Source organism: Gastrolobium bilobum, unplaced genomic scaffold, assembly GCF_033153095.1.
Source record: "Gastrolobium bilobum isolate Gb01-03AN ecotype WA unplaced genomic scaffold, APGP_CSIRO_Gbil_v1 utg12410, whole genome shotgun sequence".
In the NCBI taxonomy this organism is placed as follows: domain Eukaryota; kingdom Viridiplantae; phylum Streptophyta; class Magnoliopsida; order Fabales; family Fabaceae; genus Gastrolobium; species Gastrolobium bilobum.
Window position 1 is genome coordinate 95,106 of NW_026895104.1, and position 25,725 is coordinate 120,830.

Genomic DNA, 25,725 nt, shown 5'->3' on the forward strand with positions numbered 1-25,725 from the left:
TCCCACGAGATTGGACTAAGGACCTATTGGCCATAATAATAGTAGGAAATGAATCGATGGTACAAAGAGAGGTGAATAAGGACTTATTACCAAAAATATGATCAGAAGTCCCAGAATCAAGAGTCCAAGGGCCTAGAGATTGTAACTCCGATCGAGGCGAGAAGCAGCTGAGGAGCAAGATCATTCTGATGGTCAAAGTGCAGTGGACAGGAAGGAATCCTGAAGATTGTACCTGGGAGCGAGAAGACGAGCTTCTCCGGCAGTATCCCGACCTCAGAGACAGGTATATTCTGATTTTGAAGACAAAATCCTTAAAAAGGTGGGGTGAATGTAAGAATTTGCATCGTTAATTAAGGAAGTTAATTAATTATGTGAAATTAAGAAATAATTCCGTAACTGACCCTAGTAATTATTATGAGGCTTAAATAATTATGGTATGTGAGTAATAATGCAAAAAGTCGCTTTTCGGACGAAAAGCGCAAATACCGGTTCTGCTACTCGGTATAAATGCGTACCGAAAAAGTATCTCAGAAAATTATAATAAGTGCATGATAATTCCTAGAATATTAAATGGGACTAGTAAAACAAGTTTCAAGTTAAAATAATGAGAACTGGTGCCAGAAACTGATACTGGCTATGAAAAGCGCGTACCGGAAAGATGCTGCGAAAAATAAAATAAAAATATGATAAATCTTGTAAAAATGAGTAGGTTAAGAATCCTGAGTTTGGGATTAAAATGTTACGATTAGCAATTAACGATAATACTGTGTGTTTATAACTTAACCGCCTATATATAATGCTTGGCACAAAACCCTAGGCTGATTCTTCTGCCACTATACGTGTGTTTTGGGGCCAGATGCTGCCACCTTCACTTCTTAACCTCTTTGGCTTGAAAATATCCCAAGTTTGCATCTTTCTTCTTATTTCTCTTCATCTTTAAGCCTCTATACACTTGAGGGTTGGCATTGTGAGGAGTTGTGGGTTATATTCAGAATTTCCAGCCACTGTTGGTTGGGGAGTAAACTGAGTTTCCTGGTTTTGAGTTGTTGGAGCCTTGTTCTTTGTTGTAGAAGCTCCAAGTAGCTTCTTTTGTAAAGGAAGAACTCATTTTGTTGGTCCATTTTCGTTCCCTTCAAAGTCAGTACCTTGGAGTTGTCACGTGAGCTCCAAGAGCACCTTTGGTTGGCTGTTTGAACCTTGGGTAAGTGTTACTACCTTTGATCATGAGTTTAATGGGTTAAAGTTGATGTCTTGGTATGTTTAATAAGATAAACAAGTATGTAATCTGAGTATGAACCTTAATGTACCTAAAAATGGAGTCTTGAACGTTTTGAAGTGGTAAAAAATGAACCTTTGATGGATATCTTCGCGAAATGCAGAAACTGCATTCTGTCGCGAAATATCCGGATATGTATATCCGGATATTGATATCCGGATATGAGAATCTGGACATCGGGATATTGATATCCGGATATGTCCCCGAGGAATATCCGGATATTCTGGATTTCGAAGAACAGTGAAGGCACTGTTCATACAGATTGCCATTTTGGGTTGGTGGACCCGTGATCGACTTATGTGGACTTCTGTAGTAATTAAACTAAGTCAGAATCAAGTGATTAGGGCTTATGACTTTGTGAGAAGTCTAAAGACGTAAAACGTAAAGGAATGGCGTTGTTTTTGAATCATATGCTTGTTGTGCATAAATATTGATAATATTGTTGGTCCAAACAGATTGTGATCTTGCTGTTTGTGGACTCTGAGGTATTGTGGACTCTTGGCTTGGATAGCTAGCTTGCAAGGTAAGCTTTCGTGTCCTCGGTTTAACCATTGTTTGTTCCACCATGTCCCATGAGGGATGGTTATATGCATGATGTGTTTTCATGTACTGCTTATTTGAAATGCTATGGAGTTGTTAAGTGCAATTGCTTATGATATGTATGTAGTGTTTCGCCGAGACAGGAGGCCATGGGGTGGTCCTGTGGGCGGGTACAACATAGGCTGGTACCGGTGTGGGTAATAGACGTATTCCTGCACTTCTCTGATCTGTAGAATTGTTATAACACACATGACATGAATATATGTTGCATTGCACTGATTTTGAGAACTTATACTGTTAACTGCTTTTAGAACTTATATTGCACATGTAAGTGAGCTTGGGGTGGAAGATCCTTGAGGATCCCTTGTCTTACTGAGATTTCTTGTTTAGAGATCTCACCCCACGTTTGGGGACACTTATTTCAGGTTCAGGTATTATGGGGGCTGATGCCTCTAGCGGCAGGAGGCCAGAGCTTAGTTGATGATTATTGTTGTTTATTATGCTTACATGTTGGATGCTGGATATTCTGCTGATGTTATGTTTTTAGTTGCTTTTATTATGCTGTTGATGTTGAGACTTCTGTTGGGCTTGTGCCTTATTTGGGTGAGCATGGGGTTTGTCCATGCCACTTTATGTTAGTACTTTGAGTTGAGAAGTATAACTTAGTAGGTTGTCTGGTCTACGTGTTGTAGCTCCGTGACTAGAGACTTATATCTGTTATTTTAATTAATGAGGTATTCCGTTAGCTGTTTTTTGCAGTTTACATACATGCATGGTTTTATTTAAATGATTAATTAAGCAAGTTGGTAATGATAATGACGTCATAAATGAGAAGAAAAAGATATTCCGCAATTTTTATTAAGTGCGGCTTAATACGATTATATGATAGCATTACCGGATATATACGGGGTGTTACCCAGAGAGACATTAGACATAACAGGTGCTGATGATGTAGAGGGTTTAGGTGGAATCCTAAGCAAAGTAGACATAACAGAATTCAGTGTATGAACAATAGCAGATCCCAAAATTTGATCTCGATTGGCAGACAAATGTGCAGGTAAACCATAGAGAATTAATAGCATAAAAAGAGTATTATGTTGTTCCCACTCCTTAGCAACATCACCAGTAAAAGGCAGAAGTTTATTGAGATCATGAAGTAAACTCTGAGCTTTCCGTAAGTACTCAAACATAGGACCATCAAAATCACGAGGAGCAAAGGTAGACATCAGCTTCTGACACACACCATAAAGTTGCTATGCATTATTGGTGTACAAGGCCTCTGCTTAACTCCAAATAGTCTCACAAGTATTTGCAGGCCAAAAATCTGCTTAATGGAAGTATGAAGAGTGGATTTGATAAGACTGCAAACTGAGCATCAATCATCTTCCATCGTGTGCGCTCATTGGCTACAATAGATTCAGCCTGAGTAGTGAGATGAGACGTATAATTATGCCCTTCCAACCAAAGTTGCAAATCTGAAGACCAAGAATCATAGTTCAAACCATCCCATTTATCCACACTAAGCAGAGCAAGGATACAATTGGTAAAAATAGGAGGATCGAACTTGGGACCAATCCAAGACGTAGAAATAGAAGAGGTAGAAGTAGAATCCATAATCACCCCACAAAAAAAAGCAAAAATCAAAAACAACATATCACAAAACTAACCGGAAGGAGTGGGATCCGTGCATCAGAAAAAACCGATATCGAAACACCAGAACAGGACCAGATTCATAACTGTCTCAGAGAGAGGAGAAAACTCAACATGTCACTACCGGAAAAGGTCCTCCACGCGCCGCCACACATCGGCTAACTGAAAATAGGTGTTTACTACCACACGCGCGGCTTAGACAGACAGGATTGTGCAGAGGAGACGATCACAACGATATACAATTCGCTTGAAAAAGACACCAGACGATAGTGGTTAATGGCGAAGGAACAACGGTCAACAATTTTTCGATGGTGGTTCGCGAAGAGATAAGGTCGCCAGCAACCCAAAGACTAACCACGAACAAAATAGACGTCCAGGAACTGACAAAGAAGCCGTATCGAAAAAGAAATTTGAAAAGACGATGAACAGTGGGTTCACCGGAGAAAGTAAGCAGATTAAGGTTCCTCTCATTAGGCTCTAGATACCATGTAGAGTAACAAAAGACTAAAGGAACACTGAATGAATTTGTGTCTTATAGCACATCGTAGGATATAATATATATATAGAATTACTAGATACATACAACCTAAAATACATGATGTGGGACTAAGCCTATACTATTTCTACTCTGCATATACAACAAGGACAGTGGTTTAAATCTCTCGTTTAGCCCCTTGTCAAGATTTTGGACATAAGTGATTGTGTATGAAGTTCTTAGGTGGAAAGGAAGTCTAAGTGTGTGAAGAGAATAAAGAGAAGAAAACAAAGTTTCTAGTAGTGTGGAATGCTTTGGAGAGGTCTTGAGTAAAATGGAGGAGACAAGATGTGATATTTTTGAGTGAGTAATCAAAAGATGGAGTGGGTCTCTGTAATTGTAACCATGGATGGGGGTGGGTAGGGAAAAAATTTAGTATTATAGGTGTACTGAACTCAGTGCACCTGTTTACTAAAATAGGTAATTTTTGTTTCCATTTTAACCCTTACTTTTTATATTTCTCTCCATATCCCAAAAACTTTCCTCATTTAGTTAGGGTATAGGTACACCCGTTGTACCGAAAGTTTGCTCGTGGGTAGAGAGGAGTGTACTGCAACTTTGACTAAAGGGAAAAAAAGGAAAAGATTAAGGTGGCCTTTACATAGAATAGGGGTTAGGAGACAAATGAGGGGTATTTTGGGATTTTTAATATTCAAATATATAGGGATTGGATCCTTTGAAATCTTTGTTTTCTGTAAATCTAACGGTTATAATTTAATGGATCCATTATTAATTCTCAATAAATTATAACCCGGTGTCAAACTCAAAAGTTTGATACCAAATCTTAACCGTTGATTTTTGCCAATCTAACTATTCAATAAATTTTAATAGTTAGATTGTCGAAAATCAACAAATAGGATTTAGTATTAAATTTTAAAGTTTGATACTAGTGTCAAAAAATCATATATATATATATATATATTACTCTATTTTTAATTGTTGGGTGTTACATCTCATGACAAAAGACTCATATCACAAGCATAAGTTGGCCATGAGTCCATGACCATTCAACACAACATTATGAAACCATGTTTGGATATTCCGTTTGAAAAACGAAAATTTCTCATTTCTTTCCATATTAAAGGTTGGGAAAAGTGTGTATAATTTTAAAGGATGTAAAATTGTGTCATTTTAAGAGAGAGAAAGAGATAGATAAAGGAGGAGAGAGAGTTGACAAAAAAAAATAAAGGTGTGGGTCCCACCTCTTTGTGAGAGTGAAAGGATGTAAGTTGTGTAATTTTAAATGATAGACACTTTTCCCTTAAAGGTTTTAGAAGAAAGTAAGTGTATGCATGAAATTTATTTTAATATGTGATCCTATTTTTGAAAAGAAATAATTATTTTTATTTTTGTATTTGAAAAGAGTTGTTGGAAAAAATATATATTTAATAACACAATTTATTTTTATTTTTATTTGGGGAGAATATATATTTAATAAATTTATATTTAATCCCGATAATATATTTTATTATATATGCATTTAATAAAGGGTCAGGATAAAAAAATATTATTTATTTAAATTATTAAGTTGATAAATTAGAGGATATTATAATATAAAAATAATATCATAATATCATCTAAATTATCAGCTTAATAATTTAAATAGATAATATTTTTGATATTATTGAAAAAGAGATTATTTATTTTTTTAAAATAAAAAAGGAAAAAGAAAAAGTTAATTCAAAATATTACATAGGTTAATGGTAAGACTTATATGTAAGACTTCCGCCTATGCATGTTAGTTATACACGATGTATATATGTTTTGTATTTCATATCATTTTACATTGACGTAACTTATACTTTTAATTTTGATCACTAATTTTATTTATATGTAAGTTATATTCAGGGCGAATCGAAGGGGGTGCTAGGGTAGGCGGCCGCCCCCCTCCCCTCAAAATTTGAAGAAATTTTTTAACACAAATATAATGTAAAAAATCTTCAATTTTTCTCTTCATTAATGTGAAGTAATTTTCTCCCACCGCAGAGAGTTTATAGAGTTTCTTTATATTCTCAGGTTTATTTAAGATTACATCACAGTGTTGGGAGTATTAATGACCACCAATAGAGCTACATGGTTTCTCTTAGTTCAAATTCTTTTAGCTACATGGCTCTTGTTTGTTGGCACAGACCTGGTGGTAACAATTAGCATATGGAATTAGCATTAAATTATGGAGAAAGATCTGTTTACAATTTTTTTTATAAATTACACTAAGTATGACCAATCATACACTCTTGATTAAAGTATGACGGTCATACACAGTATAGTTTGTAAGAGTTTCTAAACGAAAAGTTTGTAAATATAACATTCCCCTTAAATTATAGTTTAAACCTCGACTTGAAACTAACAGTTTCAACTTTTATTATGCTTAGATGTTAGCACAAATCTTCCCATCCATGAATAAAAATAAGAAGTCCGAGAGTCTAATGAAAGAATGAACCTTATTCTTTCGATCCCTCTCCTTTTCTGATGATTCGTGACAGAGAGGGGAGTGAAGGGCAGCAGAGTTTTGGTGATTGTGCTTCTTGACAATCTGTCTCTTCTGATTTATCTTTGGCTTTTTTTCCTTGTTGGACTAATAGTGAGTAAATAGAAAAAGAGGTTAAGAAATGAGAGAGGTTGCTTTGAATTATCTATTTAGATTATAGTAATTAGTACATATTTTTTTGTGACATCTAAATCTTTGCTCTCTTCTCTTTTTCTTTGCATAAAAATTGTTCAATTTAGGGGTTAAAAAGGTGTAGTTTTTTCAAATTGATAGTAGATTTTGCCGTGACATCTTCTACCTCTCTCTCTGTCTCCTTCTTTCTCTCTATAACAAGTTAAAAGAGGTATTTATGAGTTATGTTCTCTGGATTGCTATTTCGGCCTCTCACATATTGTGATTGAAGAGAGGAACAAATATTTAATTTTTCGTATTTTGGCCTCTCATATATTATGTTTGAAGAGATAAACAAATGTTTAATTTTAGCCCCCACAAAAAAAATTCTTGGGTCCGCCACCGGTTATATTCTCAATTTTAATAATTCATCTTATTTAATTTTAATATTCATGATTTATTAAATATTTGAACTAGTATATATTTGCAAATCAATAATCATAACTTTTACGTAACAAGTTGCCCCTTGAATAAATTGTATCCAACCGATATTTTAACACAACGCCTGCATACCCAAGATGTTCTCATGGGAATGGGAACCTAGGTAGCACCGACACTGATATGGGATACGTGACACGATACGACACGACACTCCGACACGTTAATTTTAAAAAATGTTAAATTTTGACACGTTAGGACACGTTTTGATATTAAATAATATATTTAATTTATGTAGTATATATTATCTTTAATATTCAATAATTTAACAAAAAAATGTATCTAAAATTATAATATTCATAAATTTTGTAAAGTAACATAAGATATTCCAAATATTTATATTAAACTCAATAAAATGGTAATCGTAATCTAACAAATCTAACAGTTGGAACTAAAAACTCAACGCAATTTAACCTTTGAACCGTTTTTTGAATTTCAATAACGCGTGTTGGAGTGTCGGAGTGTCCGAGAGTGTCGGGAAGTGTCGGACACGACACGTCAAGGTTTTTAAAGTGTCGGTGCTTCATAGGTGGGAACAAATCCTGTGGGAGTTGATTTTGGTGTTTGGTGATTATTTTGGGAAAAATATTTTCTCATGTTACATGAGAATTCAATTATTATGTTGTGATTCTTTAATTTGCGTGAAAAGTTTTTCTTTTTTTTCTTTTTTTTTCATAAATGTGGGACTCACTACTAGTTAAGTCATAACATGAGAAAATCAAACCCCTTATGTTCTTATGCTACCTGTTCATTCTCTGAAAAACAGATAAAAAAATTGATTTTATCAAACATTAGTTTTCTATTTATCAAACTAGAATAAAAAAAAATTAGAAAGGTCAAAACTTTTTTACAATTACGTTGAAAATAAACTTTTTTTCAAACGTGTATTATAGAGAAAGGTAAAATTTTAATATTTCATTTCCCAAAGCATGATTTGGCGGGTGCATCCTGTAATCCAAACCAGTGTCATCAAAAGGTCACCGACAACTGTACTGGTTAACGAGTTATCTATTTATTTTTATTTTTTTATAGCCATTTATCGATTTAACTGATGGACTACTTCAATAGCATGAAATGAATATATATATATATATATATATATATATATATATATATATATATAATAAAATATAATAAATATATAATTAAAAATATTTTAATTAATAATTGGAGTTTGTTTAGTGATAGGTGCTATAAATTATAATTTACATCATTTAAGTTTGAATCTCATTAGTAAAATTTTTCAAATATTTTGTCCAAATTTCACAAAATCAATTTTGTAAAAAATAAAAATAAAAAAATTTGATGTCAGATTAATACCGGTTGAATCCAATTCAAAATTGATTCACCGTGTTATCAAAAAAATAAAAATAAAATAAAATTGATTCACCAATTTTATACCGGATTAAATATATAATAGGTCCTGTAAATAATTAATTCAACCTAAAAACTTAAGTTGGTAGATAAGGACTTTTTAATGGTTTACACAATTCTCTAACACGTCCCTCACATGAGATTTCATTGGGTTTGAACGGTGGACAATGCACAAGTTCACATACTTGTGCTGATAAAATTTCACAAGAGAAAGTGAGGGACGGTGAGTGTAACAGCTCGTTACGTACCGGTAATGTTATCATTGCATATGGTATTAAGCGCAGTTACAATCACAGTAATTGAGTTAATTAAATTACGGGTCAACTTTTTCTTTTATTACTTTCCTTTCTTTAAACATTAACCAGTTCCGTAATCAATTAAAACAACGCCATAATTGTAAATGCAAAACTCGCGGAAGCATAAAACATATCAATTATAATCTCTCTAAGCAATACCATTCATTTTAGCTTTTAGAAAACACATTTTTAAAATTTAACACAGTGGTAATCGATTACCATCCTTGAGGTAATCGATTACCCAAGGTTACTGTAGAAGTCAGAACCTCAAATTGGGCTCCCCTGTTTTCTGGTAATCGATTACCAGATATTGGTAATCGATTACTGAACTAGGTAATCGATTACCAATGCTCCTGTAATCGATTACTTTGAAGACAGAAGCTCAATTTTTCGTTCCCTGTTGCAGGTAATCGATTACCAGTGAAAAGTAATCGATTACTATGCAGCAAAAATGACAGATGACAGCTTTTAAGACCCAAAATGAGTGATGTAACATACTCCTAACACCTTGATACTTATTATACCCTTACACAAGTATTAACGTAGGCTCTAGGCCCTTCCATCATGCATATTCATTAATCAATGCATCATTACAACCATTTGCAATATCATAGCCATTTTACACAACCAATGGTCTATTTACAACTCAAGTCTTCCAATGCTTCAAAATACTATTATGTGGCCATAGACAAGTCTCATGCTCACTCAAAATACAAGAATAACAAGAGGCATAACTATACATCAATTTTAAAGGACTTAACATATAGTCATAAATATACAAGAGCATGGCAATATCCACATGCAACAAGTTCGTAACCTAAGTCCAAAATATTAAATACTATGCTATGTACATCAAATGGAATCTTTCAATATGTCATGCCCTCCAAATGCACCTCACGCTCTACTCTTCCACTAAGCGGGCCTCTTGCCCGGAGATCCACCATGCTCAGCAAGACCTGAAATTATGTCCCCAAACGCGGGGTGAGATATACAAATATATCTCAGTAAACCAAGGGTACTAGAGGATCACTCCACCCCATGGCTCACTCAATGTGCATATAATGATCATCATATAAAATGCATAACATACATATATCACACAACAACAACTGGGCACAAATCCAAGGACATCCACATCAGGATTCCCTTAAAGGACCCCATCATATAATTCCTGGAATCTTCCTGGTGCCTCTCCCATGGTTGAGACGACCCCATGGCAAAACCCAACTGGAACTCCTCATGAGCCCTATCCAGCGGAAGTCCCACGTTTGGATCATCCTGGTACCGCTCCCAGAGTCGGTTCCACGGCAAAACCCGACCGGAATCCCCAAAGGATATCTCCAGCGGAAGTCCAAATCAACACACATCTACTGGCCAGAGATCACAATTATATCACACAACATGCTCCAAGCATGTCACACAATCATGTCAACAATGCATGAACATACATTTATACATAATCAAAGGCATCAAATCCAACCACAACCTTCCACTAGGTGTGATGGAACACACGAGGGAATAAAACCCAAGTTCCAAAGGTTTACCTCATTCCGAAGCCAATGCTCCACAACGTAAGCTCCAAGCTTAATTCCGCTTCTATAGCGTCCGTGAGAGGCAACCTATATGATCAACAACATGATCATCAACCATTTACAATAACACATCAATTTGACAATTCTTAATCAATTAGAATTACTTAGATCATTTTTACACCATCACCCCACCAATGACCTCAATAGGTCGAATTTCACATTCCCATCAACCTAGGGGTATTCAATCCAATTCCACACTCATACTCATCATATAATCGTATTATTTACACATTACCAACCTTCCCAACCATCACTATTCATGTTCACATTTCCCAATTTCACCAATTTCCACCAAAATACACCAAGTTATGGAATCCCAAAATCACAATAAATTTTATTAAATGAATCATCATTATTTAGCATTTCAAGCATATAATTCCAAAGGAGCATCATCATTTGAGGTTCCCAACTACCCCCATTCATCATACATCATCAAAGGTTCCTAAACATCACATTCATCAATACCTCATCTCAATTACCAATTCAACAATCATACACCTCAAACAATCATATTACCACATTCTACAACAACTAACCATTTTATTTTCACACAACACATTTCTCCACTTTCATGACACTTAATTTTCTAAGTTAAAAACTCAACATTTTCACCTAAAGTTTTATAGCATTTCTAACTCAATCATGTCATTCTAAGACATTTTTAGTAATGCAATTTTTTCCATTTGAACCTCCAATCATCATAAATCAACAATTTCAAGAATAGGGTTTATATATTTTGATCGATGAAATCAACCATAAAACTATGTAAATATACTCACAAACGACTCTAGACACTCCACCAAGGCTTCACCAAGCAACTAGAGGCCCATTGCCTCCATGAACATCCTCTTTCCCCAATTTTCAAATTTTTCCATAAGCCACAACCCCTCCAACAAGCGATTTCAAGGCTAGAGAGTATCACCAATGGCTTTAGAATAGGTTTTCCAATGAATTTCATTATAAATTTCAAAGGATTTGGTCAAGGGAAGTGATAGTTTGAAATGAAAGCTTGAAAGCCTTCAATGGGAAAGAGAACTCACGCAGGGAAGAAAGGAAAATGAGAGAGAGAGATCGTGAGATTGAGGGAATTTAAAGGAACTTAAGTGGTTTTGGGTTGAGTGGGTCCCACACGCGATTTAACTTTGATCAATCACCTAATTCCGATCACAAATTCATAATCTAAATATTTTTCTGGTTCAAGACATATTTTTGTTTCCTAAAAATACTGATAAAAATTTCACTCTTATCGGTACCATTATAGCGCAGTATTTTTACACCGGTAAAATCACTATTCATCAAAATTTTCAAAACTTGCCTATTCACTCGATTTTTCGTCCTGAATCCATTTCCGGCATTATTTTTATCATTTGAGGTCTTCTACTCAATTTTTTCATGCCTCGGGTTACGTGTTTGGTAATTTACCATTTTGCCATTTTCACCTAGTTTGACCTTAATTTCCGGATTTTCACTAATCCTTCCCTTTTAACCCACATTATAGCATATAATTTCATATTTAGATTTACGAGGTGTTATAGTGAGGATCGAACCCGTGACAATCAGACTCTGATACTCTATAAAGAATCAATTCAACCAAAAAACTTACGCTTGTGGTGAGAACTTTTTAATGATTTACACTATTCTATAATAGATCCAATACTTAAACTGAACCAGTTAGGGTCCATTTATGGATCAACTAGTCGAACCAATCAGGTCGGATCAATTTTTATAACAATGATCCAAACATGCTTCGAATGTGGAGAAAAACTTTGGTGCACCGATAATACCAAACTCGATGCCTTTTTTTACTAAAAAGAGAACTCTTTTAAAATTAAAAGCAAAGGGGTAGGATATTGTAACAACCAAGTAGAGTTAATACCATGTTATTACCAATCAATCTCACCGTTAATTGGTTATTTTGATCCGACAGTCCTAATTTGATCAATATATAGCCTTTCTCTCTCCCTCTTCTCTCTCTTCCCTTCTCTCTGACTGATCAATTACAAAAAAAAGTAGCTGAAAATCCAATTACTGAACAGTAATCATTGAGAACTTATTTTGTATTATGCATATTTTCACAAAGGAAGAACCGTGTACTCCAAAACATTAGTGGAATTCGACAAACTTCTATTAAAAATTTAAAATACAATTTTTGTCATTCTAGTTCAAAACAATGTACCAGGTATGTAGGAGGCAAAGGATATACAAGTTCACAATTTATAAAACAAGTTACAAATCACAAAATGCTCTGAAGTATGATTATCGTGAAAAACGTTCCAACAATTGGTAAAATGTGGAAATTAAGAAATAGAAATTAAAAAAGACAGGACTGAATACGATGGATGAGATAAAAAGCGTCTATAAGGAAATGAAAGCAGAATGAATCTGATGCAAAATTGTCCGGCGGTAGAGAGAGGGGCGCACAACTCAAAGAGGGATTAAGGGCGGCGGCTACGGGAAACAGCGGCGTCAACGGTAGAGACTAGAGAGTATAGTCAGAGAGAAGAGAAGAGAGCAACGACGGACTTGCTTGGTTGCAAGTGTCTGCAATTGCAGACATAAAGTTAGAGATTTTTTTTTTCATGGGTGGGTGGTCAAGTAAAAAAAAAAAAGTAAATATCATTTTTGATCCCTAACAAAAAATATAATCCCACTTTAGTCACTTACAAAAAAAAATAATCTCGAGGTCCCTAACAAATTCAAAGTGCACTCATTTAGTTGAAATCGTGGTCCCTCACAATTACTTTTTGATTGATTGGCATAAACAGAGATGGTTTTTGATTGATTAACCCTACAATTATACTATATTGTACAAATGTCTTTTTGTGGTGTTTATTTTTTATTAAGTATCATTATCTATTTCTTTAAAATTTTGGTTTATTCGCCAAAGTTTTACTTTTAGAGTGAAAGCAAAAATTGGATCATGATCTTTACAAAAAAAATTCGGGGCCACCTCCGAACCCCCGCCCCTAAGTGTGCAGACATAAAAAAAACTTATTGGGTTCGCCACTGGAAGAGAAAGAAGGGAGAAGTGAGAGAAGGGCTATATATTGATCAAATCAGGACCGTCGGATCAAAATAGCCAATTAGCGTTACATATAAAAAAATGAATGAAAGAAAGGGAAAAACTTCTCCTTTTAGTAAAAAGGAGCACCTATACACCAATGTTTGAACAATAAAACTATGATAATGGCCTTTTCAAGAAAGGGTTTTTTTTTTTTACCCTTCTAAAGGATACAAAATTATGTTATTTTAAACGAGAAAAAGATATAAGTAATAAAAATTATAGAAAAAAATTAAATATTTTTTAAAATTTAAATTTTAAATAAAAAATATCAAGTTATATCTTTTTTGTTTTTTTAAAGAGTAAATATCATTTTTTGTTTCTAACAAAAAACACGGTTTCCACTTTAATCCCTTACAAAAAAAAATTAGTCTCGAGGTCCCTAACAAATTTAAAGTGGACTCATTTAGTTGAAATCGTAGTCCCTCAAATACAAAAAAGACTCACATTAGTCCCTCAAAATGACTAAAATGGGTTCACTTTGAATTTCATAGGAACCAACCGACTAATTTTTTTTGTAAGGGACTAAAGTGGGACCGTGTTTTTTTTTGTTAGAGACCAAAAAGAATATTTACTCTTTTTTAAAAGGGTTTGTTTTTTCGGATGTTACTTTAGATAATTTTATCTAATGTTCATCAAAACGACATCGTTTTGGGATGGAAATCATTGTATTTTTGTAATTTTAATTTATTTCAGGATTATAATAATCTTTATCACTTTAATTTTTTAATTTTTCAACCCAAAAACAACGTCGTTTCAATGAACATAACTATTAAAATAACATCGGAAACTTTTTTCCCTTTTTAAAATAACAACTATTAAAAGCACAAATATTTTTTCCATGCAAAAATTCGCTACAAAACAAAACATCGGTTTTTATAAGAGTGATCCGGACATGCTACGAGTGTGATCGTTGAACGATACAGGTTTTTTATAACAGTAGTGGTCCCAACACGATACGAGTCTGATCGTCGAACAATACTATGATAACGGCCTTTCCAAAAATTCGCTACAAAACAAAACGAAAATTGAAACGGGAATGGAAAATATAAGGGTACTTACTGGGCAAGTTTCCTCTTAAAAACACTCATACAGTGTATGCTCACAGTGGACAAAAAAATAATTCAAAACCATCCTCTTCTTCTTCTTCTTCACGTTATCAAATTAAGAGAAAAACTGGGCTCCTACATTTCAAGCTTTTGAACTTCTTGTGTAAGTTCTCATTTCACTTTGTCTATGTGTATTTTATTTTAATTATATCTAAAATAAGATTTCTTATTCTTTCGCAGGATATATTTCATTTTAACATTGTGGTTTCTCTGAACTTGAAAAGCATGTAGAAAATGGATTATGTATCGACATTAACATTTTTTTTTATCTTAAACTAGTATCAACCCTAATATGAAGTAAAAATAAAATAAAATTGAGAGAATAAAAAATTTAAGTAAAAAAAAAAAGGGGATATTTTGACTACCAAGAGTATTCACTACCACCTTACTACCTATCAAATCACCATTGGATCAAAGAGAGAGAATGTTAAAAAGTTTTTGAAGAGAGAGAAAATGTTAATCCAATGGTGATTAGATAGGTAGTAAGGTGGTAGTGGAAATTTTTGGTAGTCAAAATATCCTCCCTAAAAAAAAAAGATTCAAACTTTTTTTTTTTTTTTTTTTTACATTTGAGGGTTGTGTGGATTATGTGTTTTTCTTGTAGTTGTATTGAAGTGAGGAAGCAGGGACTGACATAGTTTTTAATACATGCACTTTAATAATAGGAAAACTTAATGGTTTTGTTCATTTTCTGATGAAGTTGAATGACATGGATGAAATGTCTGTCTTATTTTCTTGACAGCCGAACAGAATCATTTTATGGGTTGCTCTTGCAACCTCTTTGACCTGGTTTTTCTGTTTGTTAAATGTTGGATTCTTGTTAAATATAATATAAATTATTCATGTGTCTTCGTCCAATAGCTTAAGCTTCTCAGAGAGTTAATTCATCACATGGTACCGGAGCTTCTCTGATCAAGTGGTCTAGAGTTTTATCCTTTCACCCATTCTTCTAATATGAAAAAAATTGAGTTTCAGCTTTGTGTGGGGGTGAGTTTGTAATATGTTTAGTTTTTTTTTTTTTTTTTTTTCTTCTTCAAGGACGAGTTTTGGGACAGCGGTAAGGTTGCAAGGGAGCTTTGTGCATTGGGGTTTGCCCTTCCTTTCCTTTCTCCTTTCTCCTTTCATGCATGCTCACTTTTCTAAAATCATACCAAATACAATTATTTACTTTTATAATAACAGGTCAACATAGATTAATTGTGTTTACAGTGTCAAAAGGTAGAAAGTTGAATATTTTATTCTGAATGATGCTAGTTTCTGCATGTTCTAAGTCTCATGTCTGATTATACGTCATATTTTTTGCATATGACACTATAGTTGTTCCCTTGGAAAGTGATGGACTACTAAAACTTACATGATTCATATTACACAGATTTTTTGGACATATTTAATATACATCTAATGGCATCATCGGATGAAGAGGGTGAGATTGTCCCAGATTTTGTTAATAGTTACTGGTTTGAAAATGATAAGGCAGAATTTGTGTCACTTTCTAGTTTGACATTATTGTGGAGTATTAGTGAGATCAAATGTGACTTGGCAACAAAAGTATATTTGCGTGGCACCACTGATGATGGCCTCCAGAAAATTTACAAACAGATTATAGGATGGAGATTTGACCTTTCCTTTGAGCAGCCTGAGATTTCAGTGCTTTTGAAGGACAAAAACTGGATAACTCTCCAAAGACCAAGAAAGTGTTTTGAAAGTACAATTAGGAGAGTCTTGGTTACAGTATATTGGCTGCATTTTGTGAAATGGAGTCCAGAGGAATCTAGAATATCAATTTGGAGCAAAATACTCAATGCCTTTAGGTATGCATTTTCTTTTGTCCTTTGCAGATTTCTGATCTTCCTGATTCAAATTTTATTCATTAATGACATGTCTGTTTTGCAGCTCATTTGATGTTACACCTTCTGAGGATGATGTTCTAAATCATGTTACATTTATTAGAGAGGCTGCTAAAAGGGACAAAGATTTAACAAAATCCAAGGTTCATACTCCTGCATTATTTTTATTACAATTAGAATATATTAGAGGGAATAGAGTTTTCAATAACTTACTTGTTGATCTTTGTCCATTATGAACTAATTTTATGTTTAACTTGAGCCAAGTATCTTTGAACTCACAGTAACTGTAACATTTTTCCCTAAGTTTTGTTTACTTTAATGGGCAGTACCTGCTTAACCTCATAGAAAAGGCGTGTTCAAATGAAGGCTTTCATGAGGTCAGTGTAGAATTTTACTCTCTTTTTTCTTTTTCTGTATATAATCATTCAAGTTTTTGTCTTGTTCAAGATTATGTTGGTTAATTAGCAGGATGTTCAAACTACAAAGAAATCAAAATTTATACTTGACGCAGAGAAGGAGGTGAACAATGAATCTGATGGTGAACTGAATACCGATGGAGAGCAATATATTGGTTATGATACTGTTTGTGCAATATGTGATAATGGCGGTGATATACTTCCGTATGTCTTTACCTTACAAGTCTATGCCCATAAAGAATTACTTTTCTTTGCTTACCATCCTTCATTGATGAGAATTAACCTTTTTTTTTACTTAAGTATTTATTTTTTGTTTTATTGCCCTCATCCCTACCTTCGCTAGTCGGGGTTTAACGGGGAGTGATTTTTATTTATTTATTTTTGTTTTAATGATACAGTTGTGAAGGGAGATGTCTAAGATCCTTCCATGCAGCCAAAGAGGATGGTAGAGAATCATTTTGTGAATCTCTTGGCTACACTAATACTCAAGTTAATGTAAGCACTGTGTCTCCCATCTTCTGTCACTATGTTTTGATTAGGGGGAATGAAAGGAAAGAAAAGAATAGGACGGACAGAACATTTGATTATTGTTTGGAAGTATTTTTTAATTAGGAAGGGTAGCTAATTCTACTCACTCTATGAGCAGAAATAAATAATCCTATGAAAATAGTATTTTTTATTAAGGAGAAATGAGTATTTTTTATTAGCACATTCAAACAAGGTGATGTCAAATATCTTTTTTCCCTTCCCTTTTCCTCACTTCTCTTTCCCCTCCACTTTCCTTTCCATTTCATGATGAATTCCCATACTCAGTGTTAGCATGATTTTTCATTAATTTCAATTATCGCTTCATAAAACCAAATCTTAACTTTGCAGGCCTTTCCAAACTTCTACTGCAAAAATTGTAAGTATAAGCAGCATCAATGCTTTGCATGTGGCAAATTGGGTTCATCTGATGTATCATCTAATGCAGAGGTATACGTCAGATACAGTTTAGCTTTCATATGTATATACAATGTATCTCGTCTTTCTTAGCCTCAAGGTATGCATATGTATAACATCCAAGTATACATGCCATTAGTTTTTTCTTCTCCATGGGTTTTATTTCTCTTATTAGTTAGAGTCCAGAAGAAATTCATTATTTTTGTGCAAAAATGGGGTATTTAAAAATGTTTGGATCCTTTGTTTCATTTGTTTTCTGACCATTTGACATTGGACTGGTAGCAAATCTTTCTAAGTTGATTTATCATACCATTATTCTAAATGATTATGACTGTCTACATAAAAATGGATCCAAGAAGCATTAAATGAAGTATTTCTATGAAAAAAGAGGTGGAAGCTGCAGTGAAGGAACACAGGGGAAGTACTTATGGATGTTGAAAGGGTCATGTCATGGCATCTAGTGTTGAATTTATCATGCTTGATTTTAGTAGGTATACATTGGTGAGAAGCCAAAGTCATGAATCTCATACATTGAATGATGGGATGTGCATTAGCTGAAATTAAATGAATTTTCTCCATTTTCCAGTATGTTTGAATGATTAGTTTCCTACGTAATCATATGGAATAATGAACCGCTTGAATTTATAAATCAAGGAGGAAGAACAAAGTGCCTTGAACATCGATGCTATAGGATTCTCGGTACCTCTCAACCAAATAAATATGCCCATGTGAATTTGAGGGTCCTGTCACCAATACAAACATTATATTTAGTGAGGAGATAGAATTTAAAAAATAAAAAATAAACTTTTTGTGCTAGTTTACTTGCTAAGTCACTCTTAATATTATTCATATATTGGGTTGCAAATTGATATTATTACTTATCAGACTCTCATGGCTCTGACGTATTTGTATTGTAATCCACGTATCCAACCAGTGTTTAGTTTAACCCGGTGGTATCAAGGTATCTTATATCTTGTTCTGCATAATTATATTATTGATTATTTCATTTGTTGATACATGTAAATTTGAACACACCCGAAGATAAATATTTTTTCTAACTTTTGGAAATAAGCCAATGGTATCCTATGAATCTGTCATAAGCATCTGCATATTTTTATTGTCCCCCCCCCCCCCCCCCCCCAAACTTCTTGCACATATTTAGAGGTGGCAAAGTGAGCAGCCTGCCCTGCCCTGCCCCGCCCCACCCCGCCATCAACCCGTCAAAAAATGAGTCAGCCCACCCCGCCTCGCTTTTGAAAGTGGGCTGAAAAACTCAGCTCGCCCCGTCCCGTTTGTCGGGTTGGCTCGCCAGCCCTAGCCTATTTTACACTGACCCGCCTCGGCCCGCCTATGCCTGCCGTCAACCCGCCAAAAAATGAGCCGCCCCACCCCGCCCCGTTTGTGAGATGGGTTGAAAAACTCAGCCCGCCCCGCCCCGTTTGACGGGTTAGGCGGGTTGGCCGCCGAGCCGAGTCCAATTTGCCGGCTCTACACATATTACACAACTTTGATTTGTTCATATTCTTTAGGCCTTTTTATTCTTTGTAGTCTGCAGTGTAAATTTGTTTTAAACGTTGAAACTAATTCACTTGTTTTTTGCTTTATAAATTTGTAAAATGCGCATAAAATTTCACTCTTGTTTCTTTCTAGGTATTTCCTTGTGTTACTGCAAATTGTGGTCGGTACTACCATCCTGAATGTGTTGCAAGGCTATTCTCCCCTGGCATTGACACTGAACAAGAGGAAATGAGAAAGAGAATTGCCATTGCAAAAACATTTGTCTGTCCTCTTCATATATGTTCTCTATGCAGAAAAGGTGAAAATATAAATGTTCATGATTTACAGTTTGCAATGTGTAGACGCTGCCCTAAGGCTTACCACAGGAAATGCTTGCCAAAGTAGGTTTCTCTTGTTAACATTTCTTTTTCTTTTTTATCTATTGTTTTTGTTTGCAGTTATTCATGTTAACAGTATTATGTGCCTTTGTTAAAAACTCTCTATATAATTCTTCTTTGTACATGCTCATGCATGCTTCTACATGTCTCATTGTCTCTATTACTTGCTTCAGGGAAATTTCCTTCACATTTGATTATGATAAGGGCATTGAGCAGAGGGCTTGGAATGGTCTACTTGACCGTCGAATTTTGATGTATTGCATGTAAGTTGTTAGTGTTTCAATAATTGGATATTGAAAATGTGTTTGGATTGTGGATATCTCCTTAGGCTATATGATAGTAACTTGTAGTTAGAGTAGAAATAATGGAGACCAAGATCCTTAATAGCAGAGGTAGCCCTCTGTTGAGGATGAAATCACAATGAAAATGCAGGAAAAGAAAGAAAATAACAAAGGATATTCTGCAGACACAGAATATCCCAGCAATCCCAATATTTTTCCACCTTACTCAGTTCTTGTTCTTGCCTACCTTTTCTAGACCCTTCTCTCCCCTTTTATCCTTACTCCTAACCGTTTCCCTCCCTTTCCCACTCTCCTTGCCATGCAGACAAGGTTGTTACAGCCCTTTCTAGTCCAAATTCCTTTTCTTCCCCTTACATTGACCTCATAGTAGTAGTTTTATGAGGCCTAACACTACATTTCCAACCCATTGTTGTTCAGGGATCATGACATAGTTAGGGAACTTGGGACTCCTGCTAGAGACCAACTGGTATTCCCTGATATGGATGTCAAAAGGAAGATATGCAGTATCAAATTATTAGGCAAAGAGGTTACTATAACATCGAGGCGAAGTACTGAAGATCTTCGTCCTAAGAAGAAATTGGTACCAAACCAGGTTACAAAGGAAAGTGTTAGCATCCAAAGTGGTGGTTCTGCCAAAGTTATGGAGGAAATATGTTTTAAGAAAGATATAGGTTTCTCAACTGGATCAATCAAGATTGACATGGTTAGAAAAAATTTGAAGGTTGAAAATTTGTCCGAGTCCAATAGGTCCTCCTTCCTGGAAAAAAGGTTGTCTTTGAGAAATGATAACTTGCACTGTAGTTCAAGATTACATCAAGGTAGATCTCAGCAGCAAAAATTGGTTGGTGGAAGAATCGAACAAACAAGCTTGGAGAAGCCTCTGTTGAAAAATGTCCAAACTTCACTCAACTTTACCAATGCTGATATGGAAAACCGGTATTTTATGTGTATTGTCATATGATTGTGCTTTTTATTGGATTAATTAAAGAAAAAGATTGATTTTCAAGTTCAGCTGTTTACATTTGGACAATACTGCTATGCAGAATTTTGTCTTTGTGGAAGGAATCCAAGTCTGCATTTAATGAAGAAGAATTCAAAATGAACTATCATGTCTTCAGTAGAAGTTCATGTTTCACAGAAACTGTATTTGATAAAAACCTTACTCAGGGAAAAGTAGAGAGCTCTGTTAAGGTTTGTCTTATTTTTACCACTTGAATGTAGCTATCAGCACTGATGTCAAATGGAATCTGAGCATGTTAAGTTCAAATACCTAATTAGCTATTATTCTTCTACTTATGGGATCTATCATCTATGGCTTTGTTCCAGGCTATACAAACAGCTTTACAGAGGTTAAATGAAGGATGTAGTATTGAGGAAGCAAAAGCTATTTGTGAGCCAGGGATCCTCTGTCAGATTTTTATTTGGCAGGTTGAAAAGAGTTATTCTAAATACCTTTCCATAATTCCAAAGCATGAGTTTCAATTCTGCGTTTACTGAGCTTGACTGTAAGATAATGCAAATAGCAGCTAGTAGTCTTATTGGACTGGGCATGTGCTGGTTGTATACTTGTAATAAACCAGTACTTGAGGTAGATTATTATTATAAATAGGTGTTAGTGGTTTGTTGTATCATACACATTTCAGAATATTATTTAGACCTTCTTTTCTCTCTTTTTCACCCTTTCCCCATAATTTCAACAGTATTTATAAGCATTTTGTTTAACACATGCACAAACTCATGCAAACACTATATTTTTTGGCATTACAAGTTTAATCATAACTGTATTAAGCCTGTTCTTTTGTGTTTTATAATAATTTTCAGCGTCATAGAAAAGCTTATTTATTAGTATTAGAGACATGAATGACTGTATATTTGAAGAAAACATTAAATACCTCGAGTATATGATTCGGATTATTAATTCACTTGCAGAAGCAGCTTAAGGTCTATCTTGCACCTTTTCTTCATGGAATGCGATATACTTCCTTTGGTCGTCATTTCACTAAAATAGACAAGCTGAAGGAGGTAAATATGTTCTTTCTGATATTTTTTTTTCAGGAATTGGTTGTCCAAAAAACTGAACACTTGTTACATTTCTCAGGTTCTTTTGCTTGACCTATACAGGATAGATAGACATTAAAATTTATGCTTTTGTGCATGTGTGTCTGCGCTTGTCAACCTAATTATTGTCTTATCTTTGGATTTTTATCATTTGATTCCCCATGGTCATGCAAAATAACAAGAGTTGTACATAAGTCAAGACTATTGTATAGTTATTATATAAGAATCATATAGTTCATATTTATCAAACAACACGAACGGCTTCGTTGTATCCGAATAATCAGTAAATTAGATGCCTGAATTTCGAAGTTTGCTATTCCCTTTACTCTTAGCCTCAAGGACAATTGATTGTAAATAATGATTTTATGAATTAAAATTCTACAAATAACTTTAATAGATAAACATTCCAATGCTTTTACTTTTTGAAGCTCTTGCTTATAATATTAGCGCTTTCTAATACAGATTGTTGATAGGCTTCATTGGTATGTGCAAAATGGTGACACGGTATGTGTTTGTCCTCTTTGCTTCTCTATTTTGGTAATACATACTTTATTTCGTTTTGTTTTCTTTTGTCAATATGTAATTGATATTATTTTATAGAAGTATACTGCGTTTAACTTTGTATACCATTTTGAATGTGCTGATATTGGAGTCCAGAAGCTCGAAAGATATGCCTATCGTTTCCTTGTTATTCAACAATGTTGATGCATACTAATGCTAGGCTACAGATCATGATGTTGCCTGGAGCATATGAATTAATTGGGTCCTTTCCAGTGAATAATAATATCACTACTTTGAAGGCGTGTAAATTCCTATAACTTATTGGAACAAGATATTGGAATCAAAATTTTGTAACGTTCATTTGTTATAGAACCTCTCAAGTTGATAAATTTTGTTTGGATGTGACAAATTCTTTTTACATGAACGACTGTTGCTGGAAATTTCAATTGATTTAATCATTGTTTCAACTAACTTGCATAGTCAATACTTCTGTGGTATCCTTGCCAGGTTTTAGACTTCTGTTGTGGTTCTAATGACTTCAGTTGTTTAATGAAATCAAAGCTTGAACAGATGGGGAAGTTGTGTTCGTTCAAGAATTATGATTTATTCCAAGCCAAGGTACATTTTTTGCTCTATTGGCGCCTTTTCCAGTTAACCTCTTTTGCAGTTAGATAAGATCTAGTCTGTTGAAACTACCAAAAAAATAAAAATAAAGATCTAATCTGTTGAGGACAATGTTTTGTAAATGTTATGGATGTGTCTGTCATTTGGAAACTCAACTCAAATTCATACTCTTGAGGTCACAATGTAATAGAATTTCTTTGAAGTGGGAATGCTCCAGGTTAAAGGTGGACTGCATAAATTTGTGGGTCCTGTGCATATTTTGTGGAGATAATTTCTCATGGATTAACATATCAGTATATTGGATGTGGGTGTTCAATTATGTCTTTGTTTTGTTTGGAGGATTAACAGTGACAAACAAATGGCTATTTTAGATCTGTTCTAGGATCTATTACCTAAATAAGTTATTAAATTTGGTTATACTTTCATAGGGAAATTGTTTCTCATCTTTTGCGCCCTTGTTGGATACCAGTAAGTTTTAGAGATATTGTAGCTTTAGTTATAATCTTAATGCAAGAAATGCCTAGTCAATAGGCAGATTCATCTGCATTTTTTGGTTCAGCTAACAGTTACTTTGCCTTAAGGTATTAAAGGTCATGTGCAATGTCTAAGCCTAAATGTAACGATGCTTGTAAATGACTTCATTCGGTGTCTGTTGGGCTTTCTTGTAAAGTTATACATGGTATAGTTATTGCTTTCGTTTGTGGTTGCTTCCTGCTTCAAATTTATGGCTGCAAGATGCTTATAATATTAGTTTGTTCCTGCAGTAGATTTGTAATCTTCCTTTTTTTTTCTCCCCTTTTCCCTACTACAAACTTGCCTTTTATTGCTAAGGGAGTCCTTCTGCTTGTAGAATGATTTCAACTTTGAAAAGAGAGATTGGATGAGTGTCAATGCCGAAGAATTACCCAATGGTTCTCAACTTGTAAGACCCTAAAGCTTTTGCTTCATATTTTATATAGACATATGGATACCTAATGTTTAATATCTTTGTTAAGTTCTTTTCATTTGCATTGTTGATGCTTGACCAGATCATAGGGCTGAATCCTCCTTTTGGAGTTAAGGGTTATCTAGCTAACAAATTTATTGACAAGGCATTGACGTTTAAGCCAAAACTCCTTATACTCATTGTGCCAAAAGTAACTAAACGGTTAGTTTTGTTTCATTTTATGTCCTGGTGTTTCTGATATAATGAGAAAAAACTCATGTCTCTACTACTTGTTTCTATTTGTCCAGATTAGACAGAAAGAAAGGTGGATATGATTTAATTTGGGAGGATGATGAGCTGCTCTCAGGAAAGGTGAGTGGGCAAAAATTCCATGATTTCTGATAAGCAAGCACTTCACTTAAAATCTCAAGTTGTTAAGTGAAAATCACATTAGTAGTTTTATATTTCTATAACATGCTTCCTCAGACGAGCTTATTGAGCTTGAATGGTGGATAATGCACCTATCTATGTTAAGAAATTTCATAATTAAATATTTATTAGAAGAGTGGGAGGCGGTGACTGGTGAGGATCAAACTCATGACCAGTTAGTCGGCTTTGATACCATGATAAACAACCACTTCACCTAAATGTTGAAGCTGTTAGTGTTAGGTGAAAGCCACGTCAATAGTTTTATATTTCTCTAACAATTTCAATCCCAAGATTGTAGGAAGTCATGAACACATAAAGTAGCTTATCTTTTGCATTTTGCTTATTCGTCCAGTCATTTTATCTACCTGGTTCTGTTGATATACGTGACAAGCAATTGGAAGATTGGAACCAGAAGCCACCACCTCTCTACCTTTGGAGTCGCCCTGACTGGACACCTTGGCACAGGGAAATTGCTCAAAAGCATGGCCACATCAAGAAGAAATATGATGTGCATGTGAAAGGAAAAGATGTAAAGAATTATCTTATGGAGGAGAATCATGACTGTTATCAGGATTACCCTGGCTTGCATGCACCTAATGATTTTTTAAGCATATTTGATGGTGTTCCAGATGATAATGGGGACATTGCACCTGAAGAAGGTGCAACTAGCAATACTCTGGGCCAGTTGAAGAAGACAGTGTTTTCTGCTTGTGGAAGCGAAATGGAATGGGAGGATGGATTACCCTCTGATGAAGCAGAGGAAATGTTTATTGATATGGATTTATCATCTCCCTAGGAATGAGGAACAATCTCATGAATATTTTTTTTTTTTTTAATACATCTCATGAGGAAACCCTATACACCAAGTATTACTTACATTAAAATGCTTGATACACCATTTTATCCAGTAAATTTTCTTGATCTTCTGATTTCAGAGAGTTAAAAATTTTCATGACATAAAATGCTAAACTAATGTATTTTGGTGTTAGTATATAATTGTAACTGACTTCCCTAATTGTAAGAATGTCTACATGTTAATTTGGGTATGTATCTTTTTACCAAAAAAAAAATAAAAAAAATTGGGTATGTATCTGATTCTAAATTGGTGTTATGGCCTACACTAGTGAACCCCTTGACCCACTTCTGGCTTGCATTGATTGCAATGGTGGGAAAATGATGACAACATACAATAGTTTAGATTAGGAGAGAAACCTTCATAAAAGTAAGGAAATCACCGACCTTAATAAGGATTTAAA

The 25,725-nt window shown here is 34.5% G+C and overlaps 1 protein-coding gene across 1 annotated transcript; it reads left to right on the forward strand.

The window, feature by feature from the left end:
• The first annotated feature begins 15,931 nt into the window (after positions 1 to 15,931).
• Positions 15,932 to 25,265, forward strand: LOC133305915 (protein ENHANCED DOWNY MILDEW 2-like). Its single transcript, XM_061506201.1, has 18 exons — positions 15,932 to 16,341; positions 16,424 to 16,520; positions 16,704 to 16,754; positions 16,846 to 16,997; positions 17,192 to 17,288; positions 17,670 to 17,768; positions 19,386 to 19,633; positions 19,804 to 19,893; positions 20,350 to 20,868; positions 20,976 to 21,123; positions 21,259 to 21,360; positions 21,862 to 21,954; positions 22,453 to 22,494; positions 22,999 to 23,109; positions 23,966 to 24,037; positions 24,144 to 24,262; positions 24,349 to 24,412; positions 24,822 to 25,265. The coding sequence occupies exons 1-18, from the start codon at positions 15,932 to 15,934 to the stop codon at positions 25,263 to 25,265; spliced, it is 2,958 nt and encodes a 985-aa protein (XP_061362185.1).
• Positions 25,266 to 25,725: the final 460 nt, after the last annotated feature.

What these genes read in the sequence shown, in the direction of transcription:
- LOC133305915 (XM_061506201.1), top strand. Translation starts at nt 15,932, where the DNA reads ATGGCATCATCGGATGAAGAGGGTGAGATTGTCCCAGATTTTGTTAAT. An exon ending in AATGGCGGTGATATACTTCC is followed by an intron (nt 16,998 to 17,191) that starts GTATGTCTTTAC and finishes TTAATGATACAG; the next exon opens with TTGTGAAGGGAGATGTCTAA. An exon ending in GTGCCAAAAGTAACTAAACG is followed by an intron (nt 24,263 to 24,348) that starts GTTAGTTTTGTT and finishes CTATTTGTCCAG; the next exon opens with ATTAGACAGAAAGAAAGGTG.